This window comes from Lynx canadensis, chromosome C2, assembly GCF_007474595.2.
Source record: "Lynx canadensis isolate LIC74 chromosome C2, mLynCan4.pri.v2, whole genome shotgun sequence".
NCBI lineage: Eukaryota > Metazoa > Chordata > Mammalia > Carnivora > Felidae > Lynx > Lynx canadensis.
The window spans coordinates 34,104,455-34,128,960 of NC_044311.2; the positions used below are offsets into that span (position 1 = coordinate 34,104,455).

The following is a 24,506-nucleotide window of genomic DNA, read 5'->3' on the forward strand; positions in this document are numbered from 1 at the left end:
GAATGTTTCAATATTTTTTAAAAAAATCAGATCTTATTTTAGAGATGACTAGCTTTAAAAAAAATCCTTAACATTTATCTTTTAATCAAATAATACACTGTTAGTAATTATTAAGTGGTCTATGGTGGTATATTAAAAATAGGACTGGTTTATATATTCTGAACACTTACATGATGTTGCTAATAAGGTCTGAATTTCTCCATATATAATTTCCCCTGGGAACAGGCTTAGAGCAGTAATGCTGGAGTCCTGACCCACCCTATATAAACTTAGAGGCCCTACCATCTATTTTTACCTTGAAAATGGTTGGCATTCTCTCCATCTATCTATAAGGTGTGAGATATTTTAGACTGTCAAATTATTTAAAAGATGCTATCCCAAACAGGAAAGGTAAATAACTTATAAAGTTTTGAAAGTCTTTAATTTCATCACTCCAAGCATTTTGGATAATATTTTGCAAACTTTTTAAAATAAATACCTTTGGAGATCTTCAGGTCCTAATACCTGCATAACCTGCTCATTCATATTCTCATTAATCAGCCTACACAATTTTCCAACTGTGCTCACCAACACACACAATGAAGTTGAACTATCTGTAAGAAAAAAATAAAAGGGTATTTTAAAACTGAATTTTCAAAATCATTAAATCAAATACTTTATGCTTCCATTATCCTCAATTTTTTACTTAAAAAAATTTTAACCTACTTTTACTTGATTTATCAGGAATAATTCTTTTTTATTTTTTTTTAACGTTTATTTATTTTTGAGACAGAGAGAGACAGAGCATGAACGGGGGAGGGTCAGAGAGAGGGAGACCAGAATCTATCAGGAATAATTCTTAAATGGGGGCCAGACAGGGCAAAGAGTCATCACCTAATTCTAAGAGTTCTTGGAGGTTTCTCACAGCATTGTTCATTTCTCCAAGCCTAGTATAAACTTCATTCATTCTAGGATAGACTCCATTTAAAGAAGGCACATCAAATAATTTTTGGAAGTGAGAAACAATAGCTTGCAAAGTTTTTAAGTTTGGTATATTGCTGTCCTGTCCAAAAGAGAAAGAGAAAGATGGTCCACGTCTTAAAATAATCCCAAGGCTTTAATAAAAACTTTAAAGAGACATAGAATTCTAGTAGAATATCAATATCTGTATCAGTATCCGTTTTTAAGATAAGATTACATTAAAATGTGAAAATTTACATAAGTATTAAGCATTACCTTTTCCTTATTTTCAACTTCTTCTAACATGGTATCTACTATAAATAACAGATCTTCAACTCTGATACCTTCATTTTCATCCTGCTTTTTTAAATTATGCCAAGGCACCAGTTCTGCAGACAGTATTTTCAAGGACTTATACAAATCCTTTATAACAAAAGAAACAACATAGTATTATTGATTTTTTTAAAAGTTTCCATAATGATAATAAAATACAGTAAAAACTTGGATTCCAAGTAACTTGTTCTGCAAGTGTCCTGCAAGACGAGCAACATTTCTAATAAATTTTAAGTTGATACGCTAGTGATGTCTTGCAGTACAAGTAGTATGTGACGCCAAACGTCACATCATCACAACTGAACCAATGGTTTCTCTCTCTCTCTCTCTCACTGAGGGATTGTGGGTGATCAGTCTCCCATGCTCGGATGCTTGGTCTCAGGCCATGGTGTTTGGCAAAAATCAGTGATTTTTCAGAACTTTGGAAGGTGCCCTCAACCAGCACTAGTGTATGTCACTTCGAAGCACCTATGGACAGTCCTTTGCTTTTCCATACAAGAGTAAGCTGAGGAATGCATTGCTTCAATGCTAGGTCACTGAATAGGTTCCTTGTTAAAGTTGACCAAAACGAGAAAGATTCCATTTGAGCCAACAGACAGCAGTGATTCCGTTAGTGATAGAGGTATAACCCTCCTCTCTTTTGTCTCTCTCACACCAGCCACAAAGGTTTTCAAAGGTAAGTGCAGGTTAATTTATTTTTATTACTTTGTATTAGATTACAGTATTGTAATCATTTTTACATGAATATTTCTGGATTGTGGAATGAATGTTCTGAGTTTCCATGATTCCTTATGGGGAAATTTGCTTTGATATACAAGTACTTTGGATTACAAGCATGTTTCTGGGATGAATTATGCTCACAAACCAAGGTTTTACTGTAAAATTATCCAGGCAAGTTTAATATATATATATATATATATAAAACATTGGGCTCCTGAGTGGCTCAATCAGTTAAGCATCCAACTCTTGATTTTGGCTGAGGTCATGATCTCATGATTCGTAGGATTGAGTCCTGAGTGTCAGGCTCTAGGCTGACAGCGTGGAACCTGCTTGGGATTCTCTCTCTCCCTCCCTCTCTCTGCCCCTCCCCACATCGCACTCACACTTGCTCTTTCAAAAATAAACATTAAAAAAATTATATATATATATATATATATATATACACATACACACACACGTTATATATATAAACAAGAATTGTGTGTATTTATATATATTTATATATATACATACATATATATATATATACACATATATATATATATAAAATCAAACCATCATCAGTACCTTTTTTTTTTAATGTTTATTTTTGAGAGAGAAAGAGAGACAGCACAAGTGGGGGAGGTATAGAGAAAGAGGGAGACAGAGAATCGAAAGCAGGCTCCAGGCTCTGAGCTATCAGCACAGAGCCTGATGCCAGGCTCAAACTCACGGACCATGAGATCATGACCTGAGCCGAAGTCAGACGCTTAACTGACTGAGCCACCCAGGTGCCCCAATCAGTACCTTTTTAAAATACCATTACCATTTTAGAAAAAGTCTGTTATATTGCTTTCTCCAGGTAAATATAGGGCTTACACAAAACATGATATATTGATGACCTCCAATCTATTGTTTTTAATTTATTTATTTTGTGAAACTGGGAGAGCACATGCAGGTAGGGGAGGGGCAGAGAGAGAGTGAGGGAGAATCCCAAGCAGGCTCTGCAAACATTTCTAATAAAATTTAGGTTGATAAGCTAGTGATGTCTTGCAATACAAGTAGTACTGTTAGGGCAGAGCCCAATGTGGGGCTCGAAGATCATGACCCCAGCCAAAATCAAGAGTCGGCACTTAACCAACTGAGCCATCAAGATACCCCTTGATTATGTCAACTCTAGATGTTTAAAGTAATTACATGTTATTTATTAGTACTATATGTTATTTAAGTACTTATTTTTTAACTATTGATGGATAAAAAATAAACCTGAATATTTTATAACAGATTTATTGAAATGTAATTCACCTAACATAAAATTCACCCTCTGTTAAGTGTACAATTCAGTAATCCTAATCAATTTACAGAGATGTGCAACTATCACCATTATCTAATTTCAGAACATTTTCATCACCCCCAAAAGCAATGTCATTCCCATTCACAGCCACTCCCCATTCTTCCTTGTCCCCAATCCCTGGGTCACTACTAATCTACTTTCTGTTTCTATGGATTTGCCTATTCTGGGCATTTCACATAAAATGGAATTATACAGTAAGTGTCCTTTTGTGACAGGCTTTCCTTCACTTAGGATAATGTGTTCAGGACTCATCTATTATAGCATTTATCTCCAGGCAGGTTTTTATCTTGAAAAAAATTAACTTAAAAGATTCTAAATTAAATTAATTCTAGTCTTCATGACAGCCTACTTAATCTTCTTGGCCTAGACAAATTGTCCCACTCTATTTTAATTTTTTTAATGTTTATTTATTTTTGATAGACAGCACACGCGAGTGGGGGAGGGACGGAGAGAGAGAGAGAAACAGAATCCAAGACAGACTCCAGGCTCTGAGCTGTCAGCACAGAGCCCGATGAGGATCTCGAACTAATGAACCACGAGATCATGACCTGACCTGAAGTCAGACGCTTAACTGACTAAGCCACCCAGGCACTCCTGTCCTAATCTATTTTAAACTGTGCACAAAGGACAAAGCTACCGTAAGTTTAAAACTCTAAGACTGGTCAATTGGTAAGTAAGACTGGTAAATAAACATTTACTGAGCATCCTCTATGTGCATGGCACAGTGCTTGGCCCTTTAGAGCACTGCTGCCATCTCTCCCCTCTTTGTATTCTCTCTCTCTCTCTAAAATAAACAAACAAAAAAAGGGGGGTGCCTGGGTGGTCTGGTCAGGTAAGCATCAGCCTTCAGCTCAGGTCATGATCTCACAGTCCATGAGTTTGAGCCCCATGTCGGGCTCTGTGCTGACAGCTCAGAGCCTAGAGCCTGCTTCGGATTCTGTGTCTCCCTCTCTCTCTCTCTGCGCCTCCCCTGCTTGCACTCTGTCTCTATCTCTCTCTCAAAAATAAATAATAAAACATTAAAATAAAAATACATTAATTAAATAAATTAAAAAAAAAAAGAAAGTGAAGAAATTTTTATCTTCCATGGATAGACAGAATAAGTAAAAGTAGTATTGGCTGCTTTTGGACTATTAACTGCTCTACAGAATAAACAAATGTGGACAGTTTTGAAAGAAGGAAAATTATTTCAAATATGAAGAAGGAAAAAATCCCCAATTAAAACGAATGAAGAACAAAATATTACATCTGAAGAGGAATAAGGGCCAGGAAAAGCTGCAGCATGGAGACACCAAAAAGAGGAAGATGAAAGTAGAGCGGGATCTATATAATGAAGAATATTCAACCCTTTACCTTTAGGGAAGTCAGTTGATCTGCCCACATTTCTATTATAGGAATAAGATGCTCAAATCCACAATCTTGAACAAAATCTTTATGAAAATGTTGGGCTCCTCCTTTGCTCTGTTTATGAATTATCACTGGAGCTCTTGGATTGTGAACAACTGAATTGATGCTACTCAGCACCTTTAAAAAAAGACAATGTTTTAGTTGAAATGTCTATCATAGTCCTATCCAAGTGATTTAGGTTATAGGAGTGCTTTCTATGTTAATGTATCATCATTTTCAGAATTAATTTTGGACATTAAGAAGCTCTTTAACTGACACCTGTAATGTTTTGGAAGTACAGTAGTTGCATCAACAGAATTAAACATGTAATTCTAATGAGAACTACAGACTTCATAGAAAAGCGAAAATGCATTTCAAATGATTTAGACTTGAAAGTAGTTATGAATGACCTCTTATAATCCACACAGGGAAAAATAATCATCAATATATCCTTAGCTAGAGTCTGACATTTCTCTAATTCTATCTCCTCATATTTAAGCTAAATCAGATGTTTAAAGGGGTCATTTCCTGTTGTTTGTTTCATAGCTTCAATTAAAGGCCAGAGTGTAAGGACAGTGAATAATAAAGTCCCACACATTCTATACAGAAATCCTGGAAACATCATGTCAATTCTGGAAACCCCAGACCCAATTCAGAGAACTCATCCTTAATATGTTCTTCCTCTACAACCACTCAGTACCAAAATCTGTATTAATGAAGGCTCTAAAGAGAAAGAGAAACAATGTATATGTATATAAATACATCTAAAGAGATTAATTTTAAGGAATTGGCTCACACAATTATGGAAACTGAGAAGTCCCAATTTCTGCAGTAGGCAAGCTGGAGACCCAGGAGAGTCAAGGAAATACTTCTACTTTGAATGCCCACAGGCTTAAGACGCAGGAAGAGACAATGCTTTAATTTAAGTTTGAAGGCAGGAAAAAACTCATGTCCCAGCTCAAAGGCGGGTCCCTCTTATTAACCCTTTTTGTTTTAGTCATGTCTTCAAATGACTGGATGAGACCCATTCACATTAGGGAAGGCAATCTGTTTTATCCATTCTACCAAATCAAATGTTAACCTTATCCATAAACACCCTCACATATTCATATGTGACATATTCAGAATAATCTTTAACCAAATATCTGGGCACCCCATGGCCCAGTCAAGTTGATACATAAAATGAACTATCATAAATACCCACATAATCATTACCTGGATTCAACAACTGTTAACATTTTCCCATATTTGCTCACTCTATTTTTAGCTGAATCATCTGAAGAAAATATAAACATGATAAAATTTTATCCTCAAATACTTAAGTATGCATCTCTTAAAATAGGCATATTCTCCTACAAAATCATAACACCATTGTTATATATAAGAAATTTAACAGTAACTCCCTAATATTATCAATGCCTGGAGTGAATTTTAAATATCTTAACATGTATAATCTGTGACTATACGCCCCCTCTTGACAGTTATGAGTTCTACCTTATATATCATCCAAGGAAAGGAGGAGACCCAAAATAGCAAGTTTAAAGGGAAAAGAGTAGGTGTGCCTGGGTGGCTCAGTCGATTAAGCATCTGACTCTTGGTTTTGGCTCAGGTCATGATCTCGCAGCTCATGAGTTCAAGCCCCACACTGGACTCTGTGCTGACAGTGCGGAGCCTGCTTGGGATTCTCTCTCTCCCATCTCTCCCTACCTGGTTTGCTCGCTCTCTCTCTCTCTTTCTCTCAAATAAATTTTTTAAAAAAGGGGGAAGAAAGTAATTTCCTTATTTACCACCATCAAGCCCAGATCATTTAATAAATAATTATATAAGCATAAAGACAAGATACTATTTTGATCTCAAATCTTTGTCCCTACTCATACTTCAAGCTATATTCATAGGTCTCCTGGTAATAAAACTTCAGATGTTTGGGGCGCCTGGATGGCTCCATCGGCTAAGCGTCCAACTTTGGCTCAGGTCATGATCTCGCGGTTTGTGAGTTTGAGCCCCACGTTGAACTCTGTGCTGAGCCTGCTTCGGATTCTGTGTCTCCCCATCTCTTGACCCCTACCCTGCTCATGCTCTGTCTCTCTCTGTCTCTCAATAATAAATAAAGGTTAAAAAAAAAAACTAAAAAAAAAACTTCAGATGTTTACTTACGAGTTTTTTTTTTTAGTTTAAGAGAGAATATTTCAACATTTTTTTCTCTTGTATGTATGTATGTATGTATTTATTCACATAGCTTATTTATTTATTTTGAGAGAGACAAAGAGAGAGCAGAAGGGGCAGAGAGGTGGGGGAGAATCCCGAGCAGATTCCACACCATCAAGTGCAGAGCCTGAAATGGGGCTTAAACTCACAGACTGTGAGATCATGACCTGAGCTGAAACCAAAAGTCGGGGGCACTAGCCAAGTGAGCCACCCAGGCACCCTCTCTTGTATTTACACATATTTTAATGGAGAAACTAAATCCCCTTCACAGATTTATTACTGACAGCAGAGCATTTCTTATGACTTGACCACAGTCAGATGACTGGCAGAAAAATGTGTATTAACAATGAGAAAATAGTAAAATGACTTAAACAATTACCAGAGAGATGAGAATTAAAACAAAAACAACCCAACTCACAAATAGGTCTTATCTTATTCAGAAACAGTTTGCAGATACTGATAAACTCTTGATATGGATAAAAACTGTATCTTGAAAGTAAACATTAGACAAGTAGAAAAGAATTAAGATAACAGATGTTGTAAGTACTAGAAAAGAAAAAGAAGACAAATACCAACCTAGCAAATTTCAGGGAAAAAAAAAAGAATGGAACTAGAAAACATATAAATAGAAAACAAAGATGTCAGGAATAAAAGCAGATATATGAGTAAGGTCTCAATATCTATGATGGTTTAATTGCCTATTAAAGGACAAAGCCTCTCAAATTGAATCTAAGAAACAAAATGAAATAAAAGAAATTCAGTTACATGCTGGGTACAAGAGAGTTATCAAAAAAAAATCTGTTTTCAGAAAATTGCCTGGAAATGAAAATCAACACAGATATATGAAGAACCAGCAACAACCAATTAAAAAATGTAATAGAGGAAAGGATGCCATTCTCGATAGCAATACAAGTTATAAAATACCTAGGAAATAAACCTAACAAGAAACATCCAAGAGCTAAATTTAAAAATATATAGGGGTGCCTGGGTGGCTCAGTCGGTTAAGCATCCAACTTCGGCTCAGATCATGACCTAGCGGTCCATGAGTTTGAGCCCTGAGTTGGGCTCTGCGCTGACAGCTCAGAGCGTGGAGCCTGCTTCAGATTCTGTCTCCTTGTCTCTACACTCATGTGTATTCTCACTCTCTCTCAAAAGTCAATAAACATGAAAAAAAAATAGCTGTTTAAAAAAATTGAAAAAATATATACATAAAACTTTATTCAAGGCTATAAAGGAAGGCCTAAAGAAAATTAGAGACATATTTCTGAGATGATTAAAAAATGTAAATGTGCCATCTTTCCAAATATTAATCTAAAAAGTTAATTCAATTTCAGTTCCTCTCAATAGGATCTATTTTTGAATCTGACAAACTGTTCATCCAGGAGAGTAAATGTGCTAAAAATATAATAAAGGAAAAATTTTAAAAGAACGATGCATAAGATTCTTTTCCTAAAAGGTATCAAAACCTACTATAAAATTACAGAAAGTAAAAGAATATGGGAAATAGTATAAAAATGGAATAGACTAAGGAGTCTAGAAATAAATAAACCTATGCATATGAGTGGATATGACAGAGGTTTCATTTCAGTGAAGTAGAGAAAGAATGTCTATGAGAAACTGCAAACTCAAATGCATCTAGAAGCAAGTTAAGACCATGAGTGAGTGAAGCAAGCATGGCCAGGGCCTATGGCTAACTAAAGAGCACATGCCCATATGTGACAAGAGAAAGCCATAATTCTGCTCTGATAAGGACTATGCAGGAATTCGTTGCCAGATTCTGTAGCTTTTTAAGAGAAGGTAGAAAAAAGAACAAATAAAATATCTTAATTTTTTAAATATTAGTAATTAAATTCAAAGTTTAAAAAAGCCTGTTTGAGTCCAATAAAATATGAGCACAGGCCCAGTTCAGTCAGTAAACAGGCTGGCTTGATCACTATCTATTCAACAAATGGTCTGTAAAAATCACTAAGGTTAGGGGCACCTGGGTGGCTCAGTCAGTTGAGTGTCCGACTTTGGCTCAGATCATGATCTCACGGTTTGTGAGCTTGAGCCCCACATCAGGCTCTGTACTGACAGCTCAGAGCCTGGAGCCTACTTCAGATTCTGTGCCTCCCTCCCTCTGCTCCTCCCCCACTCATAGTATGTCTCTCTCAAAAACAAATAAACATTAAAAAAAATCACTAAGGTAAGATCTCTACATGACACCACATAGAAAATTAAAATTCAGAGGGACTAAATATCTAAATAAAAACAAAACCATGTAGGACCTTAATAAATTTATATATAATAACAGTCATAATAATAATACCAACAAAAGCAACAACACAAACAATAAAAAGGGAAATGGCTTAAGAGAGGAGAATAGGACAGACCAACAACCAGCAAATGAAATGGGTAGTAAACAAAAAACTCCCCCTCTCTAAGTAAATAAATAAATAAACAAACTTTAAAAAAGAGAGAGAGTGAGAACTACAGGCCAATCTTAAAAATCTTATCAGCTTTTTACTACCCTACTTTTAATTAGGCCAAAGTCTCTCAAGGAGTAAGACAAATTCTAAGTCAAGCTACCTACAGTGTTTTTAGCCAAGAAGACATGCCATGGTAAAACAGGATAAGCACACACAAATACAAATATTCTTTACCACCTGATAACTTATTAAACTGAGATGAAAACTAAAGTTCGAATACAGTAAGAATGGGGAACTTTAACACCCCACTTACATTAATGGACAAATCATCTGAACAGAAAATAAACAAGAAAACAAAACCTTTGAATGACACACTGGGCCAGATAGACTTAACAGACATATTCAGAATATGCCATCCTTAAACAAGAGAATATACACTCTTTTCAAGTGTACATGAATATTCCCCAGAAGAGATCACATATTAGGTCACAAAACAGGTCTCAACAAATACAAAAAGACTCAAATAATACCGTGTACCTTTTCTGACCACAACAGTATAAAACTAGAAATTAACCACAAGAAAAAAATCTGGAAAGACCACAAATACATGGAGATTAAACAACATGCACTAAACAATGAATGCGTCGACCAAAAAATCAAAGAAGAAAATTTTAAAAATACATGGAAACAAACGAAAATGAAACACAATGGTCCAAAACCTTTGGGATGCAGCAAAAGCAATCCTAAGAGAGAATCCCTAAGAGGGAGTTAAATGGCAAAACAGGCCTACTTTAAGAAGAAAAATCTCAACCTAACCTTATACCTAAAGGCACTAGAAAAAGAACAAATGAAGCCTAAAGCCAGCAGAAGGAAGGAAATAGTAAATATGAGAGCAGAAATAAATGATATAGAAACTAAAAAACAATAGCACAGATCAATGAAACCAGGAGCTGGTTCTTTGAAAAGATCAAGAAAATTGATAAGCTTCTAGACACACTTATCAAAAAGAAAAAAAGAACCCAAATAAAGTCACAAATCAGAGAGAAGTAACAACCAACACCACAGAAACACAAACAATTGTAAGAGAATATTATGAACTATATGCCAAAAAATTAGACAACCTAGAAGAAATGAATAAATTCTTAGAAACATATAAATTACCAAAACTGAAACAGCAAGAAATAGAAAACTTGAACAGACCAATAACCAGCAAATGAAATGAGTTGGTAATAAAATAAACTCTCTTTCTAAATAAACAAACTTCAAAAGAGAGAGAGAGAGAGAGAGAGAGAGAGAGAGAGAGAGAACTACAGGCCGATATTGTTGATGAACAGATGCAAAAATTCTCCATAAAATATTAGCATCCTAATCCAACAATACATTTAAAAAAAGCACTCACCACAATTCAGTGGGGTTTATTCCTGGGTTGCAAGCGTTGTTCAATATTTGCAAATCAACCAACATGATACATCACATTAATTGAAAGAAAGGATAAGAACCATATGATCATTTCAATAGATGCAGAAAAAGCGTATGACAGAGTACAATGTTCATTCATGATAAAAACCCTCAACAAAGTAGGTTTAGAGGGAACATAACTCAACATGTAAAAGCCATATGTGAACAAAAACACAGCTAACATCATCCTAAATGGGGAAAAACTGAGAGCTTTTCCTCTATGAACAGGAATAAGACAAGAATATCCACTCTTACCACTTTTATTCAACATGGTACTGGAAGTCCTAGCCACAGCAATCAGACAACAAAAAGAAATAAAAAGCATCCAAACAACACAAGAAACAGGTGTAGGCGAGGATGTGGAGAAGAAGGAACCCTCTTGCACTGTTGGTGGGGGTCAAACTGTGCAGCCACTCTAGAAAACAGTATGGAATTTCCTCAAAAAGTTAAAAACAGAACTACCCTATGGTCCAGTAATTGTACTACTAGGTATTTACCCAAAGAATACAAAAATACTAAGAGAAAGAGATAAATGCATCTTGATGTTTATAGCATTATCTATAATAGCCAAGTGTCCATTGACTGATCAATGGATAAAGAAGATGTGCATATGCATAATGGAATATTACAGTCATAAAAAATGATGAAATCTTACCATTTGCAATGACATAGATGGAGCTAGAAAGTATTATGCTAATATTTTGTCTCTGAGAGAGAGACAAATACCATATGGTTCCAGTCATATGTCGAACTTAAGAAACAAAATAGGGGCGCCTGGGTGGCGCAGTCGGTTAAGCGTCCGACTTCAGCCAGGTCACGATCTCGCGGTCCGTGAGTTCAAGCCCCGCGTCAGGCTCTGGGCTGATGGCTCGGAGCCTGGAGCCTGTTTCCGATTCTGTGTCTCCCTCTCTCTCTGTCCCTCCCCCGTTCATGCTCTGTCTCTCTCTGTCCCAAAAATAAATAAACGTTGAAAAAAAAAAAAAAATTAAAAAAAAAAAAAAAAAAGAAACAAAATAAGGGCGCCTGGCTGGCTCAGGTGGTGGAGCATGTGACTTTTGATGTTGGGCTTGAAAGTTCAAACCCCATGTTGGGTAAAGAGATTACTTAAAAATTTAAAAAAAAATTTTTTTTTGATTAAAGAAAAAGAAAACAAATGAGCTAAGGGAAAAAACTATAGAGAACAAACTGATGGATAACAGAAGGAAGGTGGGTGGGAGGATGGGTGAAATTAGTGATGGGGATTAAGGAGTGCCCTTGTGATGAGCACTGAGTGTTGTATGGACGTGTTGAATCACTCTATTATATAATTGAAACTAATATTTTACTGTATGTTAACTAACTGGAATGTAAATAAAAACTAAAAAAAATTAAAGAATAAAAGAAAAACGAAACCAAGGTTCTCTACCAACACCAGTCTCTTTGCCAGCTGTTCAGTACCTGAAAGTATCTCTGGTCAATTAGGGCCTGCTGCTGGTTGTCTTTGCTGGGTTCATCTTGTTTCTCTGGGTCCTCCATCTTTTTCTGACTGAGAAGATCCTTTAATCTAAAGGGGAGAAAATAAATCAAGATAATACAAAATGCTTTCCTAGACACCGGATTAAGAAAACAAACTAAGCCAATGATTCAGCTCCCCTCCAACAGCTTTATATCATTTTACATATACATGTGTGTGTGTGAATGCGTGCATATGCACGTATAAATTTTTTTAATTTAATTTTATGAGCCTAGACTACGAAGATGGAAATGGAGACCAGGCTGAAGAAGTGGAGGTTAAAACAGGCAAGGAGGGCAAGGGGGAAAGTGCAACTTGCCTCCATCCTAGAGTCTGTCTGATGCTGGGGGTCAAGGAGGGAGTCCTGGGTGCAGTCTCTCATTTTAAATTTTCTTAAGGGGTGCCTGGGTGGCTCAGTCGGTTGAGCATCCGACTTCGGCTCAGGTCATGATCTTGCGGTCTGTGAGTTCGAGCCCTGTGATGGGCTCTGTGCTGACAGCTCAGAGCCTGGAGCCTGCTTGCGATTCTGTGTCTCCCTCTCTCTCTCTGCTCCTTCCCCACTCACACACTGTCTCTCCCTTCTTCAAAAATAAACATTAAAAAAAAAACTGGGGGCGACTGGGTGGCTCAGTCGGTTGAGCGACCAACTTTGGCTCAGGTCATGATCTCACGGTCTGTGCATTCAAGCCCTACATCATGCTCTGTGCTGAAAGCTCAGAGCCTGGAGCCTGCTTTGGAATCTGTGACTCCCTGTTTCTCTGCCCCTCTCCAGCTCATGCTATGTCTCTCTCTGTCTCTCAAAAAATAAATAAATGTTAAAAAAAATTAAAAAAAATAAATTTTCTTAAAACAGGGCTGACAGAACAGTTGCCTATGTACTAGCAACGCTTTCCCCTTCCTGAAAGCTATAATACTACGGCTATTCTAGCTCCTTGTAACTAAGAAAACTCACATAAATAATGTGATGCCCGTGTTACACTACTAATCATTCTCTTATTTCCCAATTGCATATGAGTTCATTGATGTTTTAGAAACCTATGCTGTAGGAGAGTAGGCTGTACTCAGAAATATGCTAGGATTGTTTTATTGTATCCAAAGCAGTGAGCAGGACCTAAGGGCCACAAAACCCCTAAGAGCAGCGAAAAGATTCTTTAAATACTTAGTGGACACTCATTCCATGTTGCTAGAAGCAAGAGCTGTGTTTCTTTGTGGAGTTTGGGAAACCCAGAAAACTGCCCCTCCAGCTTAAAATATGCTGTGCTGTCTCCTGCTTTCTAGAGCCATCTCCGTACAATAGGCTTCTATGTACGGATACTTTATAGCTTTTAACCATATCTGAAGCCTTTCTATGATCTCATGATGGCTCCCATTCTGGAGATGAGGGACCAGTTGAAAAGTGGAATGCCAATTTTGTTTTTATAGCTCCTGCTTACTTAGTCACAAAGATACAAAATACATGTAGAGACCAATACAAACCTCTCAGAGCTGTATGTTCCCTAAGTCCTTTTCTCTACATTCCTAGGATTTTTTTATATGATTAAGATGAAAAGAGGGTAGGTTTCCTTCAATCTATCAACTCCAATGCTACAACTCTGAAGGTAGCTGTTTGTCTAGGGGAGAAGTCTAGCTCCAGGCCAAAATCCTATGTGTTACCTTTCAGGCCCAAACCACTGACAATTACAAAGGCTTTGTCTGGAAAGCTCTGTGAGAGGAAGTTGCCCTCCCACATCAGACTTGGTGCACAGCCTGGGCACTGCAATCTCTGGAGGGAGTTGCTGTCAAGAACTCAGACCCCGGGACTCCACCCTTCCCTTGTGACCCCTTGGCCAGCCGTGCTCACCAGCATTTCTGCATTACTGCCTCCATCCAGAAGCTCTTTAGTGGGGTGGCCCTGACTGAGGTACTTTTCACTTCTCCTTGTGGGGAGGAGTCCTGACTAATATACTTTTCTCCACTCTGACTCAGTATTTTCCACTCCAAGGCCTTCCCCAGGCCCATGAAACAGCAGGAGTCTTTTGTGCAGGGCTCCTAGGCAGTGATATGTTTCCTCCCATCTGCACAGCATGTCATTCACTGACCCTTGCCTGGTACCTTTCCAATGAGAAGAACGGAACACTAAAAATAGAACATTTTTTGGCTGCTTATACTATTGCAGTAAGTGAATAAAGACTTGGTTGTGCATTTCAGTTTGGTTCACTGTCCTCTGATGACCTTGACATCCATCAGCTCAATACCAGGGTGACAGGATTCTGATTTTGTTTTCTCGTAGCAAAATATAAATACCACTGAAATTAAATGGAATTAGTGTAATACCTTTACTTATCTTGTACTGGCAGACCTATTTGATCACTTCGTAACAACCGAATTTTATAATCAACCTCTTTGTAATATTAACTCAAATAAGAAAAGTCCATGTGTTCCCATGTTAAATAGATTCATTTGCTATTAAAGATTGATTAGCTGAAAGGCAACTACAAATCTAAAGAAAAAAAAACTGAATTCTCTCAGGTTCTAAAAGGGGAGAGAGACTTTCCCCTTCTTTTCTTTTAGCATTTTCTTTGGAAAACTTGTAGTTGTAAATCCCTTCTCTCTTTAAGAAGTACGTAAATCTTTTTAACATTTAAATAAGGCTCTTGCCAAGTTTACATCCTAGGAATGTCTTTCATTCTTGGGAGACTTAGAACCAAATCTTAGACATCAGGGAGGAAGGTGCCTTGTCTCCCTGTGTCTGCCTAGGCTCCTGGCTCTAGGTTGTTAACTTTCTGCTTATTAAAAATATGGAAAGCTTTATTTTTCCTTAGGATAAAGACAATTCACATGCATGCAATGGATTGTATATGCATGGCTATATAATAGAGTGAGATTTCTGTCTTTGTAATCTTTTTGGCAGATTGCCTATAATGTACATCACAGTCTAGTTAGATGTTTATTCAGTAATAAAATTGTTCCTTTTTCTACATATGTGGAGAGAATTCACCAGGCTGACAGGATATTTTATTTTTAATTATTTGCCCAACATTTGTAGTTCTTTGAAAAAATATTCTACCTCTGCCACTGCAGAAAATGAAAATTGGAAAAGCTTTACCTTAAAAAAACGTTTTCATCAGGTGTTTTGTTGGTTCCAATTAGGATGATGGCTAAGAGTCAGAATGATTGGGTACAAATCTAATTTCTTTTCAAGTTCTTCCATATACCACCCATGTGATAGGCAAGTTATCTAACATTCCTAATTCCCTGTTTTCATATCTAGATTCTACAGAAGTTCCAAATTAAAAAAATATATATTAACTTTTAAATTACAAATTTAAATTTCTAAAGCATAAATAATTTCTACAAAATCCAACAGAAAAATATAGCAGGGATTGGTTCTAAATCATAATTTTAAAGGCTAATAGTGAAAAGTCAGAGGCTCCTGGGTGGTTCAATCAAGCATCTGACTCTTGATTTCGGCTCAGGTCATGATCTCACAGTTCATGAGACTGAGCCCCGTGTTGGGCTCTGACAGCATGGGGTCTCCTTGAGATTCTCTCTCTCTGCCCCACTTGCATGCTCATGCTCTCTCTCTCAAAATAAATAAACATTAAAAAAAATTTTTTTTAAATAGCGAAAGGTGAGTTTAAAGACGAGAGCTCAAATGAACAACAAAAATATATACACTCAATTCTCATTATTCATGATAGTTATATTCTATAATGTCACCACAAACACCACAAAGATTGAACCACTGCTCCTAGGGTTAATACAGAGTCAGATTCCTGCATGCATCTGGAAACATTTTCCTCAACTGATTAATATATAAGCTTATTTTATGTGTGTTAACATTTAAAGATACCTTATTTACTATTGTTGATTCATTAACACCAAACTCATGGCTAACAGTGGTATAACTCACACCTAAGTGAAATTTACTAAGCACGTTTATTTTCTCTGTAAGCCACATGACAGCCTTCTTCCCACTCAGAAGGGACACTAGACAGCACTTCAACACTATGCTTGGTGGCCCATCTTGGGGAAATCACCAACAAAAAGTACAAAAATAAAAAAAAAAAAAAGTGGCACTAGAACAACACAAAGAATGCTTCTGCACAGCTATGAGAGCTGAAACAAGAGGAAAAACCATCACCTGTTCAACAGCTGCAAACGTGTGTTGGGCATGTCCATACATGATCATGAAAGTGCCACAACTATTCATGTGGGGATTAAAGATAAATTTTAGCAGGTTAGGCAAATTCACAAATATGGAATCTGAATAGTGAGAACTGACTACCTATCTCTATGTATACATAAGTACATGACAGTGTGTTTATATCTTCACTAATATACTTGCCTTTAAGTGAGTAAAATTCCTTTGAAGGGGATCAGGATATGCCACTCCAAAATATGCCACTTTGACATAGGACATGTTTTAAGCCAAAAGAATTTGAGACACGGCAGGTGCCAGAAGGACTCTCTGACCTCCTACTTCTCTCCTGAAGCAGATCATAAGAGCCTTATGTACTAGGTGTCCTCCCTATACCTAGAGGAAAGGACCATCTTCATCTCTGAAGACAGAGGGATTCCAAGAAAGAATCCAAGTTTTCCCCAGTGTACTTGGTTCATGCTCTTTTGTCCTATTATGTTTTCCACAATTTTCCACTTTATCAAACATTAGTTTAAAAAAAAATGCTCAGCTTAAACTGTTTCTTCAGGCCTTCATTTCCTTATGAAGACTTTGATATATTCACTATAACATCTATCGACACCTTCTCCTCTTTTTACCTCCCTACATCCTCCTTTTCCAAGTTGCTTCTCAACCAGTTTCCCTATCTCACTGAGACACTAACAACTAGTTGTTGGCCCAAAACTATTCAAGCCTGTAACTGAGGAGTCTTGATTTTTTTCCCCCTCAGCTGCCTATATCCAATCCATCACCAAGTCTTGTTCTACTTCCAATATTCCAAACACTTCTCATTTCCGCCACTACTGCTTCCTGTGACCTTGTCACTACCACCTCTTGTCCAAACACACACAACAGCAACTCATACTATTTCACATTCAGTACTTACACTGTATCAAATTGGTTTTATTTTTTTTCATCATCCTTCTCCTTCCAGGTAATCTCCATGAGGGCAGAGACCCTTTCTATTTGACTTACCACTGCAATTCCAGTAACCAGAATACCAAGTACATAGTAGGAAGTACTAAAGGTACCCAAAATATTAAGCAATAGTAGGAAGGGAAAAACATTAATTGAACTATTGGCTGAAGCCTTTCCAAACCTTCCACTTTGCTTTTCTTTTTTTGTTTTCCTTCTGTACTATCTTAATGTAACTACTATGTCAATTCCTAGATGTCCAAAATATTTGCCTTTCTCTGTGGCATGTGTTGCCGAAGGAAGAAACACAGCTGTCACTGAAAACTGAATCAACTTATGTTAATACAATTGATTTAATACATCTAATGGATATATTAACTCACACAGTTTTCAAAATATTTCCCCCCAATGCTCCCCACACTACCTCCTCAAGTTCCATTCCTTTGAATGAAAGAATACACTTAGATAATCTTCAGAAAACACTACTACTATTTGAGGGCCAAGTTTTTCAAACTGCTCTGAGGCAGTTTGAAGCTCTGCTCTGCTTTTCAAAGTCAAGAAAAGGGGCGCCTGGGTGGCGCAGTCGGTTAAGCGTCCGACTTCAGCCAGGTCACGATCTCGCGGTCTGTGAGTTCGAGCCCCGCGTCAGGCTCTGGGCTGATGGCTCAGAGCCTGGAGCCTGTTTCCGATTCTGTGTCTCCCTCTCTCTCTGCCCCTCCCCCGTTCATGCTCTGTCTCTCTCTGTCCCAAAAATAAATAAACGTTGAAAAAAAAAAAATTCAAAGTCAAGAAAAGTACCATTAAGTGATGGATGTGAATGGCTCACTGCATTCTTCCTACTACTTTTAAAGTATGATGAGTCTATTTATTATTCAGGCCATGACTAGCACCAACAAAAATTGGAGGCTTGTCATCTCTAATTTCAGTGATTCCCTTGCAATTCCTCTATGACTTTCAAAGACAATTTTCTGGGTAAAATCTTTGCCCTTGTTATATCAGGCAAATGCCTTTTTTTGTTCTTATTTAGCATAAGTATACAGTCAAATACAACACAGTAGCAACTGTTTTTAAACTGTGGAACCAGAAATATCCTTTTGAGAAAATACACCTTAGTAAGAAAATAACTTTTTTTTTTAAAGTAGGTTCCATGCCCAACATGGGGCTTCAACTCACAACCCTGGGAACAAGAAACATGCTCTGACAACTGAGTCAGCCAGCCACCACTCAAAAATATCCTTCTCTGCCATTTTCCCCCATCAGTCTGGTAATTTCAAGCTTAGGCCACTATGAGGTAACCATGATGTAAACTTATAGGTAACAAAAATAATAAAATACAAAACCATAATGAATCTGCAACTTTGGTAAAATATAATTACCTGATGTTTTTCTTAAGGGCTTTCTCCAGTTTCTTCACCTGTTGTTTATAAAGTCTTAATTCATGCTGTGTGGGCCTGTAGAAAGTAAGTCACATTGAATGCATTTAATTTAATGAGTAAAACTACAAAGGTATTTAATAAGATACACCATGTTACTTGTCACAAATATGCTTATTAAAATTCTTAAAATATTGCACCGAATTTCTTCTGTGTATTCTCTGTTCAAAACTTGTTACCCATTTTTTATTGTTGTTAATTATTTGTTCTTATAGTGAAATATTTCAAATGTACAGACAAAAAGAGAGAATAGTAAAACAAACAATGGCATACCCACTATTTGGCTTTACCAAAGTTAAATATTAACAGATTTGATTCAAATCCTCTTTTAACTAAAACATTATACATATATTTAAGGTTCCATGTGTGGCCTTTGTGAGGTAACCACTACCCCAAATCCACTGTTCATTATTTCCATGCATGGTTTAAAATTTTTACTGCACAAATTTATATATTATTATGTGGTAGGTTTTTTAAACTTTACCTAAATGGTTTTAACTGTAGGTATCAGTTCCCTCTCCATTTAAGTATAATCTTTATGAGAACAAGTTATTTATTTTGGTCATGACACCAGAGCTTAGGACAGTGTCTAACTTACAAGAAGTATTCAACAAACTCTTGTTAAATGAAAAAAATCCTGACAATGTTCATTTCTTATTATTCACAGTCAACACGCAGAGCATCATCCTCTTGTGGTAACAAGCTACATAGAAATAGGTCTTGTACGCCATTTACATTTTTTAGTTCTCTTCTTTTACAACACAGGGATGAAATGAGATCATAAGACATTCCAAAGTAATTTGGGAATGGGAAACTCGTTTATATCAATCTGAATCTACTCTGTGTTCCTACCCACTTTTATCTTCTTCAGTGTGGGCTCCTATACTCTCACTTCATTTGCCCACCTATGTGTTCTCGTTCCTTCTGCCATATGAGATATAACTAAAATGAGTGAAAACATGGTTTCCAGGATTAGTTTTAAAGTAAAGGAGCTACAAAGATACATTTAACACCCCAAATTCCAGGATGTATTTACTTTCCAAAAGTTAAGTAAAAATGATTTAAGTTTCTCTCACCTGGTTTCCAAATCTTTTTGGAGATTCAGCTTTTCACTTAGAAGCGCATCAATCTTGGATTTTGATTCCTTGAGTTGATTCTGTAATGACTTCAACACATTTCATAGAAAAATAGTTAACTTTCCAGATTATTTTACTTCATAAAAAAGCACTTATTACTCATGTAGTCCCCCTACCATTAGAAGGCCTTTATAAGTCAGTGAGGCATCGAAACTTCTGTAGTCTTTCTCTTCTTCTGACAGACTTTCATCTTCCTTATATACCCTGTGAAAAGACAGATCGTGTGTACTTCTTATGAAAAATCTATCTTCAATAGAAAAAATATAGCTAACAAAAATCAGTAAAGTCTTGATAACCTATATCAATTAAAATTTAAGCCAAATTTCCTACTTGTTCTCAGAGAGAATATTAGAACACACTACCCAGTATTATAGTACATATCTGTTCACTATCACCTTAATTAGAATCTAAAATCCATGTGGACCAGAACTTTGTTTAGTTCACCATTGTGTCTCACTGCCTAGAAGAATATGGGGCATAAGAGGTGGTGGAAAAAACACTTTTTGAATGAATAAAAAAACAAAGCATACTGTTTTTTCTTCTACTACTTTTAGGTCACCAAAAAACCTATACAAAAAAAAATGCAAATGCAGAGTGGACATGACAACAGATTTATCAGTCGCAATTCAAGTCTTGATACCATTAACCCAGTGCTATTTGAGTACACCAATCTCAGAATCTGTCTTCTGTCAGAGAAGTATCTGTGACATCTACCTCACAGGACTGGTGTTAAAAGTAAAATAAAAAATATGAAAGCACTCATTTCCAGGAAATAAGAAGTGAACCGCAAAGTCCCTTGCTTCCATTATCCAAGACCATTTTTAAAAATTTCTATCTAATTGGGAATGCAAGCTGGTGCAGTCACTCTGGAAAACAGTGTGGAGGTTCCTCAAAAAACTAAAAATAGAACTACCCTATGACCCAGCAATTGCGCTACTAGGCATTTATCCAAGGGATACAGGTATGCTGTTTTGAAGGGACACATGCACCCCCATGTTTATAGCAGCACTATCAACAACAGCCAAAGTATGGAAAGAGCCCAAATGTCCATCGATGGATGACTGGATAAAGAAAATGTGGTGTATATATATATATATATATATATATATATACAATGGAGTATTACTCGACAATCAAAAAGAATGAAATCTTGCCATTTGCAACTACGTGGATGGAACTGGAGGGGATTATGCTAAGTGAAATTAGTCAGAGAAAGACAAAAATCATGACTTCACTCACATGAGGACTTTAAGAGACAAAACAGATGAACATAAAGGAAGGGAAACAAAAATAATATAAAAACAGGGAGGGGGACAAAGCATAACAGACTCATAAATGTGGAGAACAAAAAGAGGGTTACTGGACGGCGTGTGAGAGGGAGGATGTGCTAAATGGGTAAAGGGCATTAAGGAATCTACTCCTGAAATCATTGTTGCATTATATGCTAACTAATTTGGATGTAAATTTTTAAAAAGTTAGGGGGGAGGGACACCTGGGTGGCTCAGTCGGTTAAGCATCCGACTTCGGCTCAGGTCACAATCTCATGGTCCCTGAGTTCGAGCCCCGCATCAGGCTCTGTGCTGACAGCTCAGAGCCTGAAGCCTGTTTCAGATTCTGTGTCTCCCTCTCTCTCTGTTCATAATCTGTGTCTGTCTCAAAAATAAACGTTAAAAAAAAAAAAAGTGAGTACAACCCAAATGCCCATCACCTGATGATAAATAAAATACGATGCATCCATGCAATGAAATATTCAGCAATAAGGAATGAAATAACTGATACATGCTATAACATGATAAATCTTTAAATCATTTTGTTAAATGAAGGAAGTCAGTCATAAAAGATGACATAGTACGTTCCATTTACATGTAATGTTCAGAATATGAAAATCTATAGAGACAAAAAGTAGATTAGCAGTTATCAAGGGCTGGGGGCTTTGGTAAAAATTGGGAGTGACTGCTAGTGGTCAGAAGGTTTCTTCTGGAGTTAATAAAATGCTCTAAAATTTAGATTGTGATGAGGGTTGACAAATGTGAATATAGTAGGATATGTACTGTGAATACTAAGATGCTGTACTGTGAAAATATGAAAAACCTTTGAATTTTACAATTTAAATGAGTAAATTTTATGGTGTATGATAATGGTGTATATCTCAATAAAATTTTAAATAAAAAAATAAAATAAAATTTCTATCTAATGAGAAAGATGGAATTAAACAAGGGGGCTTCTCGTAACTACTAATTCACTATAGAACCATTTTCCCTGGGGTAGTTTTTCAAATGTCTCTGACATCCCAAAAGAAAATCTGAGCCTAGTATATTTTATTCCTATGCTACCTTCTTTGGCTCTTTAATTGTAACCACCAAGTTAGGGAAATACTAACAAATAACTAGCAATTTAGGTCATGTAATCTATACTGAATTACTAACACTGGGCAAAGAAAAGTAAAGTTATATAGCTGAACACCTATCATTTTAAAATGTACTTTTCCTCTTTTTCAGAGATTATAGTGTATTTACAGTTTTCTAAGACTTCCAACTGGTTAACTTTTTTTTTTTTTTAATGTTTATTTTTGGGACAGAGAGAGACAGAGCATGAACAGGGGAGGGTTAGAGAGAGAGGGAGACACAGAATCTGCAGCAGGCTCCAGGCTCCAAGCTGTCAGCACAGAGCCCGATGCGGGGCTCGAACTCACGGACAGTGAGATCATGACCTGAGCCGAAGTCGGACGCTTAACCAACTGAGCCACCCATGCACCCCCCAGCTGGTTAACTCTTACATTTACATTTCTGCTGCCTTGATCGTCGCTTCAAGTTTGCTCGTGTATGGAGACAGAAAGTAACAGTCCATAGTATTCAGAAACTCCCTTCATAGTCCCTCTGGAAGTCTTTGCACACCTGTGCCCTGAACTAGAGCCCCCCCACAGTGTGTCATAGGTGTACTGTGCAGAAGGAGTATAGATGTGGTGAGATACTCATCCCCTTCAGGCCTCAGGACAACCGGGTAAGGCTTGGGGTGGTCAGAGTTCTTGAGCCAGGCGCTTCTGACTGCAGCTCTGGGTGTACCCCAGTGTGGTATCCCAACAGCAACTGCTGTCTCTCATAATGAGAAAAACTCTGAGCAACACTGCCCTTAATACACAGGTGTTAAGCAGGGGCTTTTGCCTCTGCAAGAGGCCCCGCCCCACCTGTCTTCTCCCCTTGGTCTTACTCCCCTAGCTCTATAGGTACCTACCTCCTTCCCCTGTGCTTCCTGTTTAGCCCATGTAGGCCTCCAAATTGTAGTCTCTCTTCCCTCTTTTTCTCCCCTCTGTTCTTTCATCTTCTTTTCTTCAGTAATAACATACTTGTCAAGTATACCCTTCTTTTACAATACTCCTGCTCCTTCAGGTGATAATAATACCCTATTTATAGATACCAAATCCACCTTGAAGTTGCTACAACCTCACTAGCAAGTGAGTACTCACTCTAAGAAAGACTGTTGTTTTTTAATTTTAGAGAGAGAGAGAGTCTGAGTGGGGGAGAGAGGCAGAGGAAAAGAGTCTTTTTTTTTTTTTTTGAGAGAGAGAGAGAGAGAGAGATAGGGTATAAGTGGGAGACGGAAGAGGGAAGTAAGAGGAGGAGGGGGGAGAGAGAAAGAAAGAGACAGACAAGGAGAGAGGGAGAGAGGGAGAGAGGGAGAGAGGGAGAGAGGGAGAGGGAGAGAGGGAGAGAGGGAGAGAGGCAGGGCTCACCCGGGGCTGGTGTTCACCTGAACAGGGCTTGAACTCAACAACTGTGAGATCATGACCTGAGCTGAACTCAGATGCTTAATAACTCAGCCATCCAGGCACCCAGAAAGGAGACTATTGGAGTTCATGAAGTCAATGAACCCTGAAAAACCCTCTTCTCTGGAGACTCATCACTGCCAAGTTTAAATGACTTCTAATTTTTTCATCTATAAGAAGATTGTTTATAATGTAGCTCCTATTTTCTTCCTTTCTCCTTCTCCCTTAATGAGAGACATTCCAATCCAAATATCTGGCCTGAGCAACGTTTGTATAGGCCAAACTATCTCACTTCAGCTAGGCCTGTGATGACAGGATTGCTAAGTGAAAAAGTAATTCCTTTCCCCCAAGCTTCTCATTCCTCAACCCTGCATTTTTACTGAAAATTCATGACAACCAAATTCAACACTCCTCCCCACAACGGCCTCAATCCTTTTATCATTTTTAGTCAGACAACCCCAGTTTGCACAACTTCAGAGGCAACTTCTTATACCATATTCCACGTGGCAGATTTCAAATGATAGCTATGCTAAATCTTCTCTACTCTTACTAAAGATCCCAAACTCTATCATCTATCCAGTCAGCAGTCAGCAAATGGCTGCCTGTGGGGTACATGCAGGCTGTGGATTTTCGAATTAAAGGTTTACATAACACAGCCATGCCAATTCATTTGCATGTAATTTGCAGCTGGCTTTGTGCTACAACAGCAGAGTTGAATAGCTGTGAAACACTATACAGCCCAAAATGCCTATATTGTTTACTGTCTGGCGCGTTACAGAAAAGTTTGCAAATGCCTGAATCTAGATTATAATTTACTAAAGACAGG

General features: G+C 37.3%; 1 protein-coding gene across 8 annotated transcripts in view; it reads right to left on the reverse strand.

Annotated features, from left to right (window-relative positions):
• The window catches only part of CEP70 (centrosomal protein 70), an 86,300-nt gene that overhangs the window by 4,973 nt on the left and 56,821 nt on the right, over positions 1-24,506 (reverse strand). For 7 of the 8 annotated variants that reach the window (XM_030328611.1, XM_030328616.1, XM_030328608.1 and 4 more), the window contains 8 exons: positions 20,034-20,121; positions 19,858-19,946; positions 18,725-18,799; positions 12,220-12,325; positions 4,679-4,849; positions 1,216-1,362; positions 874-1,042; positions 479-593 (listed from right to left, as the gene is read on the reverse strand). In XM_030328611.1, the coding sequence (XP_030184471.1) occupies positions 479-593; positions 874-1,042; positions 1,216-1,362; positions 4,679-4,849; positions 12,220-12,325; positions 18,725-18,799; positions 19,858-19,946; positions 20,034-20,121 (960 nt within the window). The remainder of the gene's footprint in view (positions 1-478; positions 594-873; positions 1,043-1,215; positions 1,363-4,678; positions 4,850-12,219; positions 12,326-18,724; positions 18,800-19,857; positions 19,947-20,033; positions 20,122-24,506) is intronic. The other variant, XM_030328617.1, reaches the window with a different exon arrangement.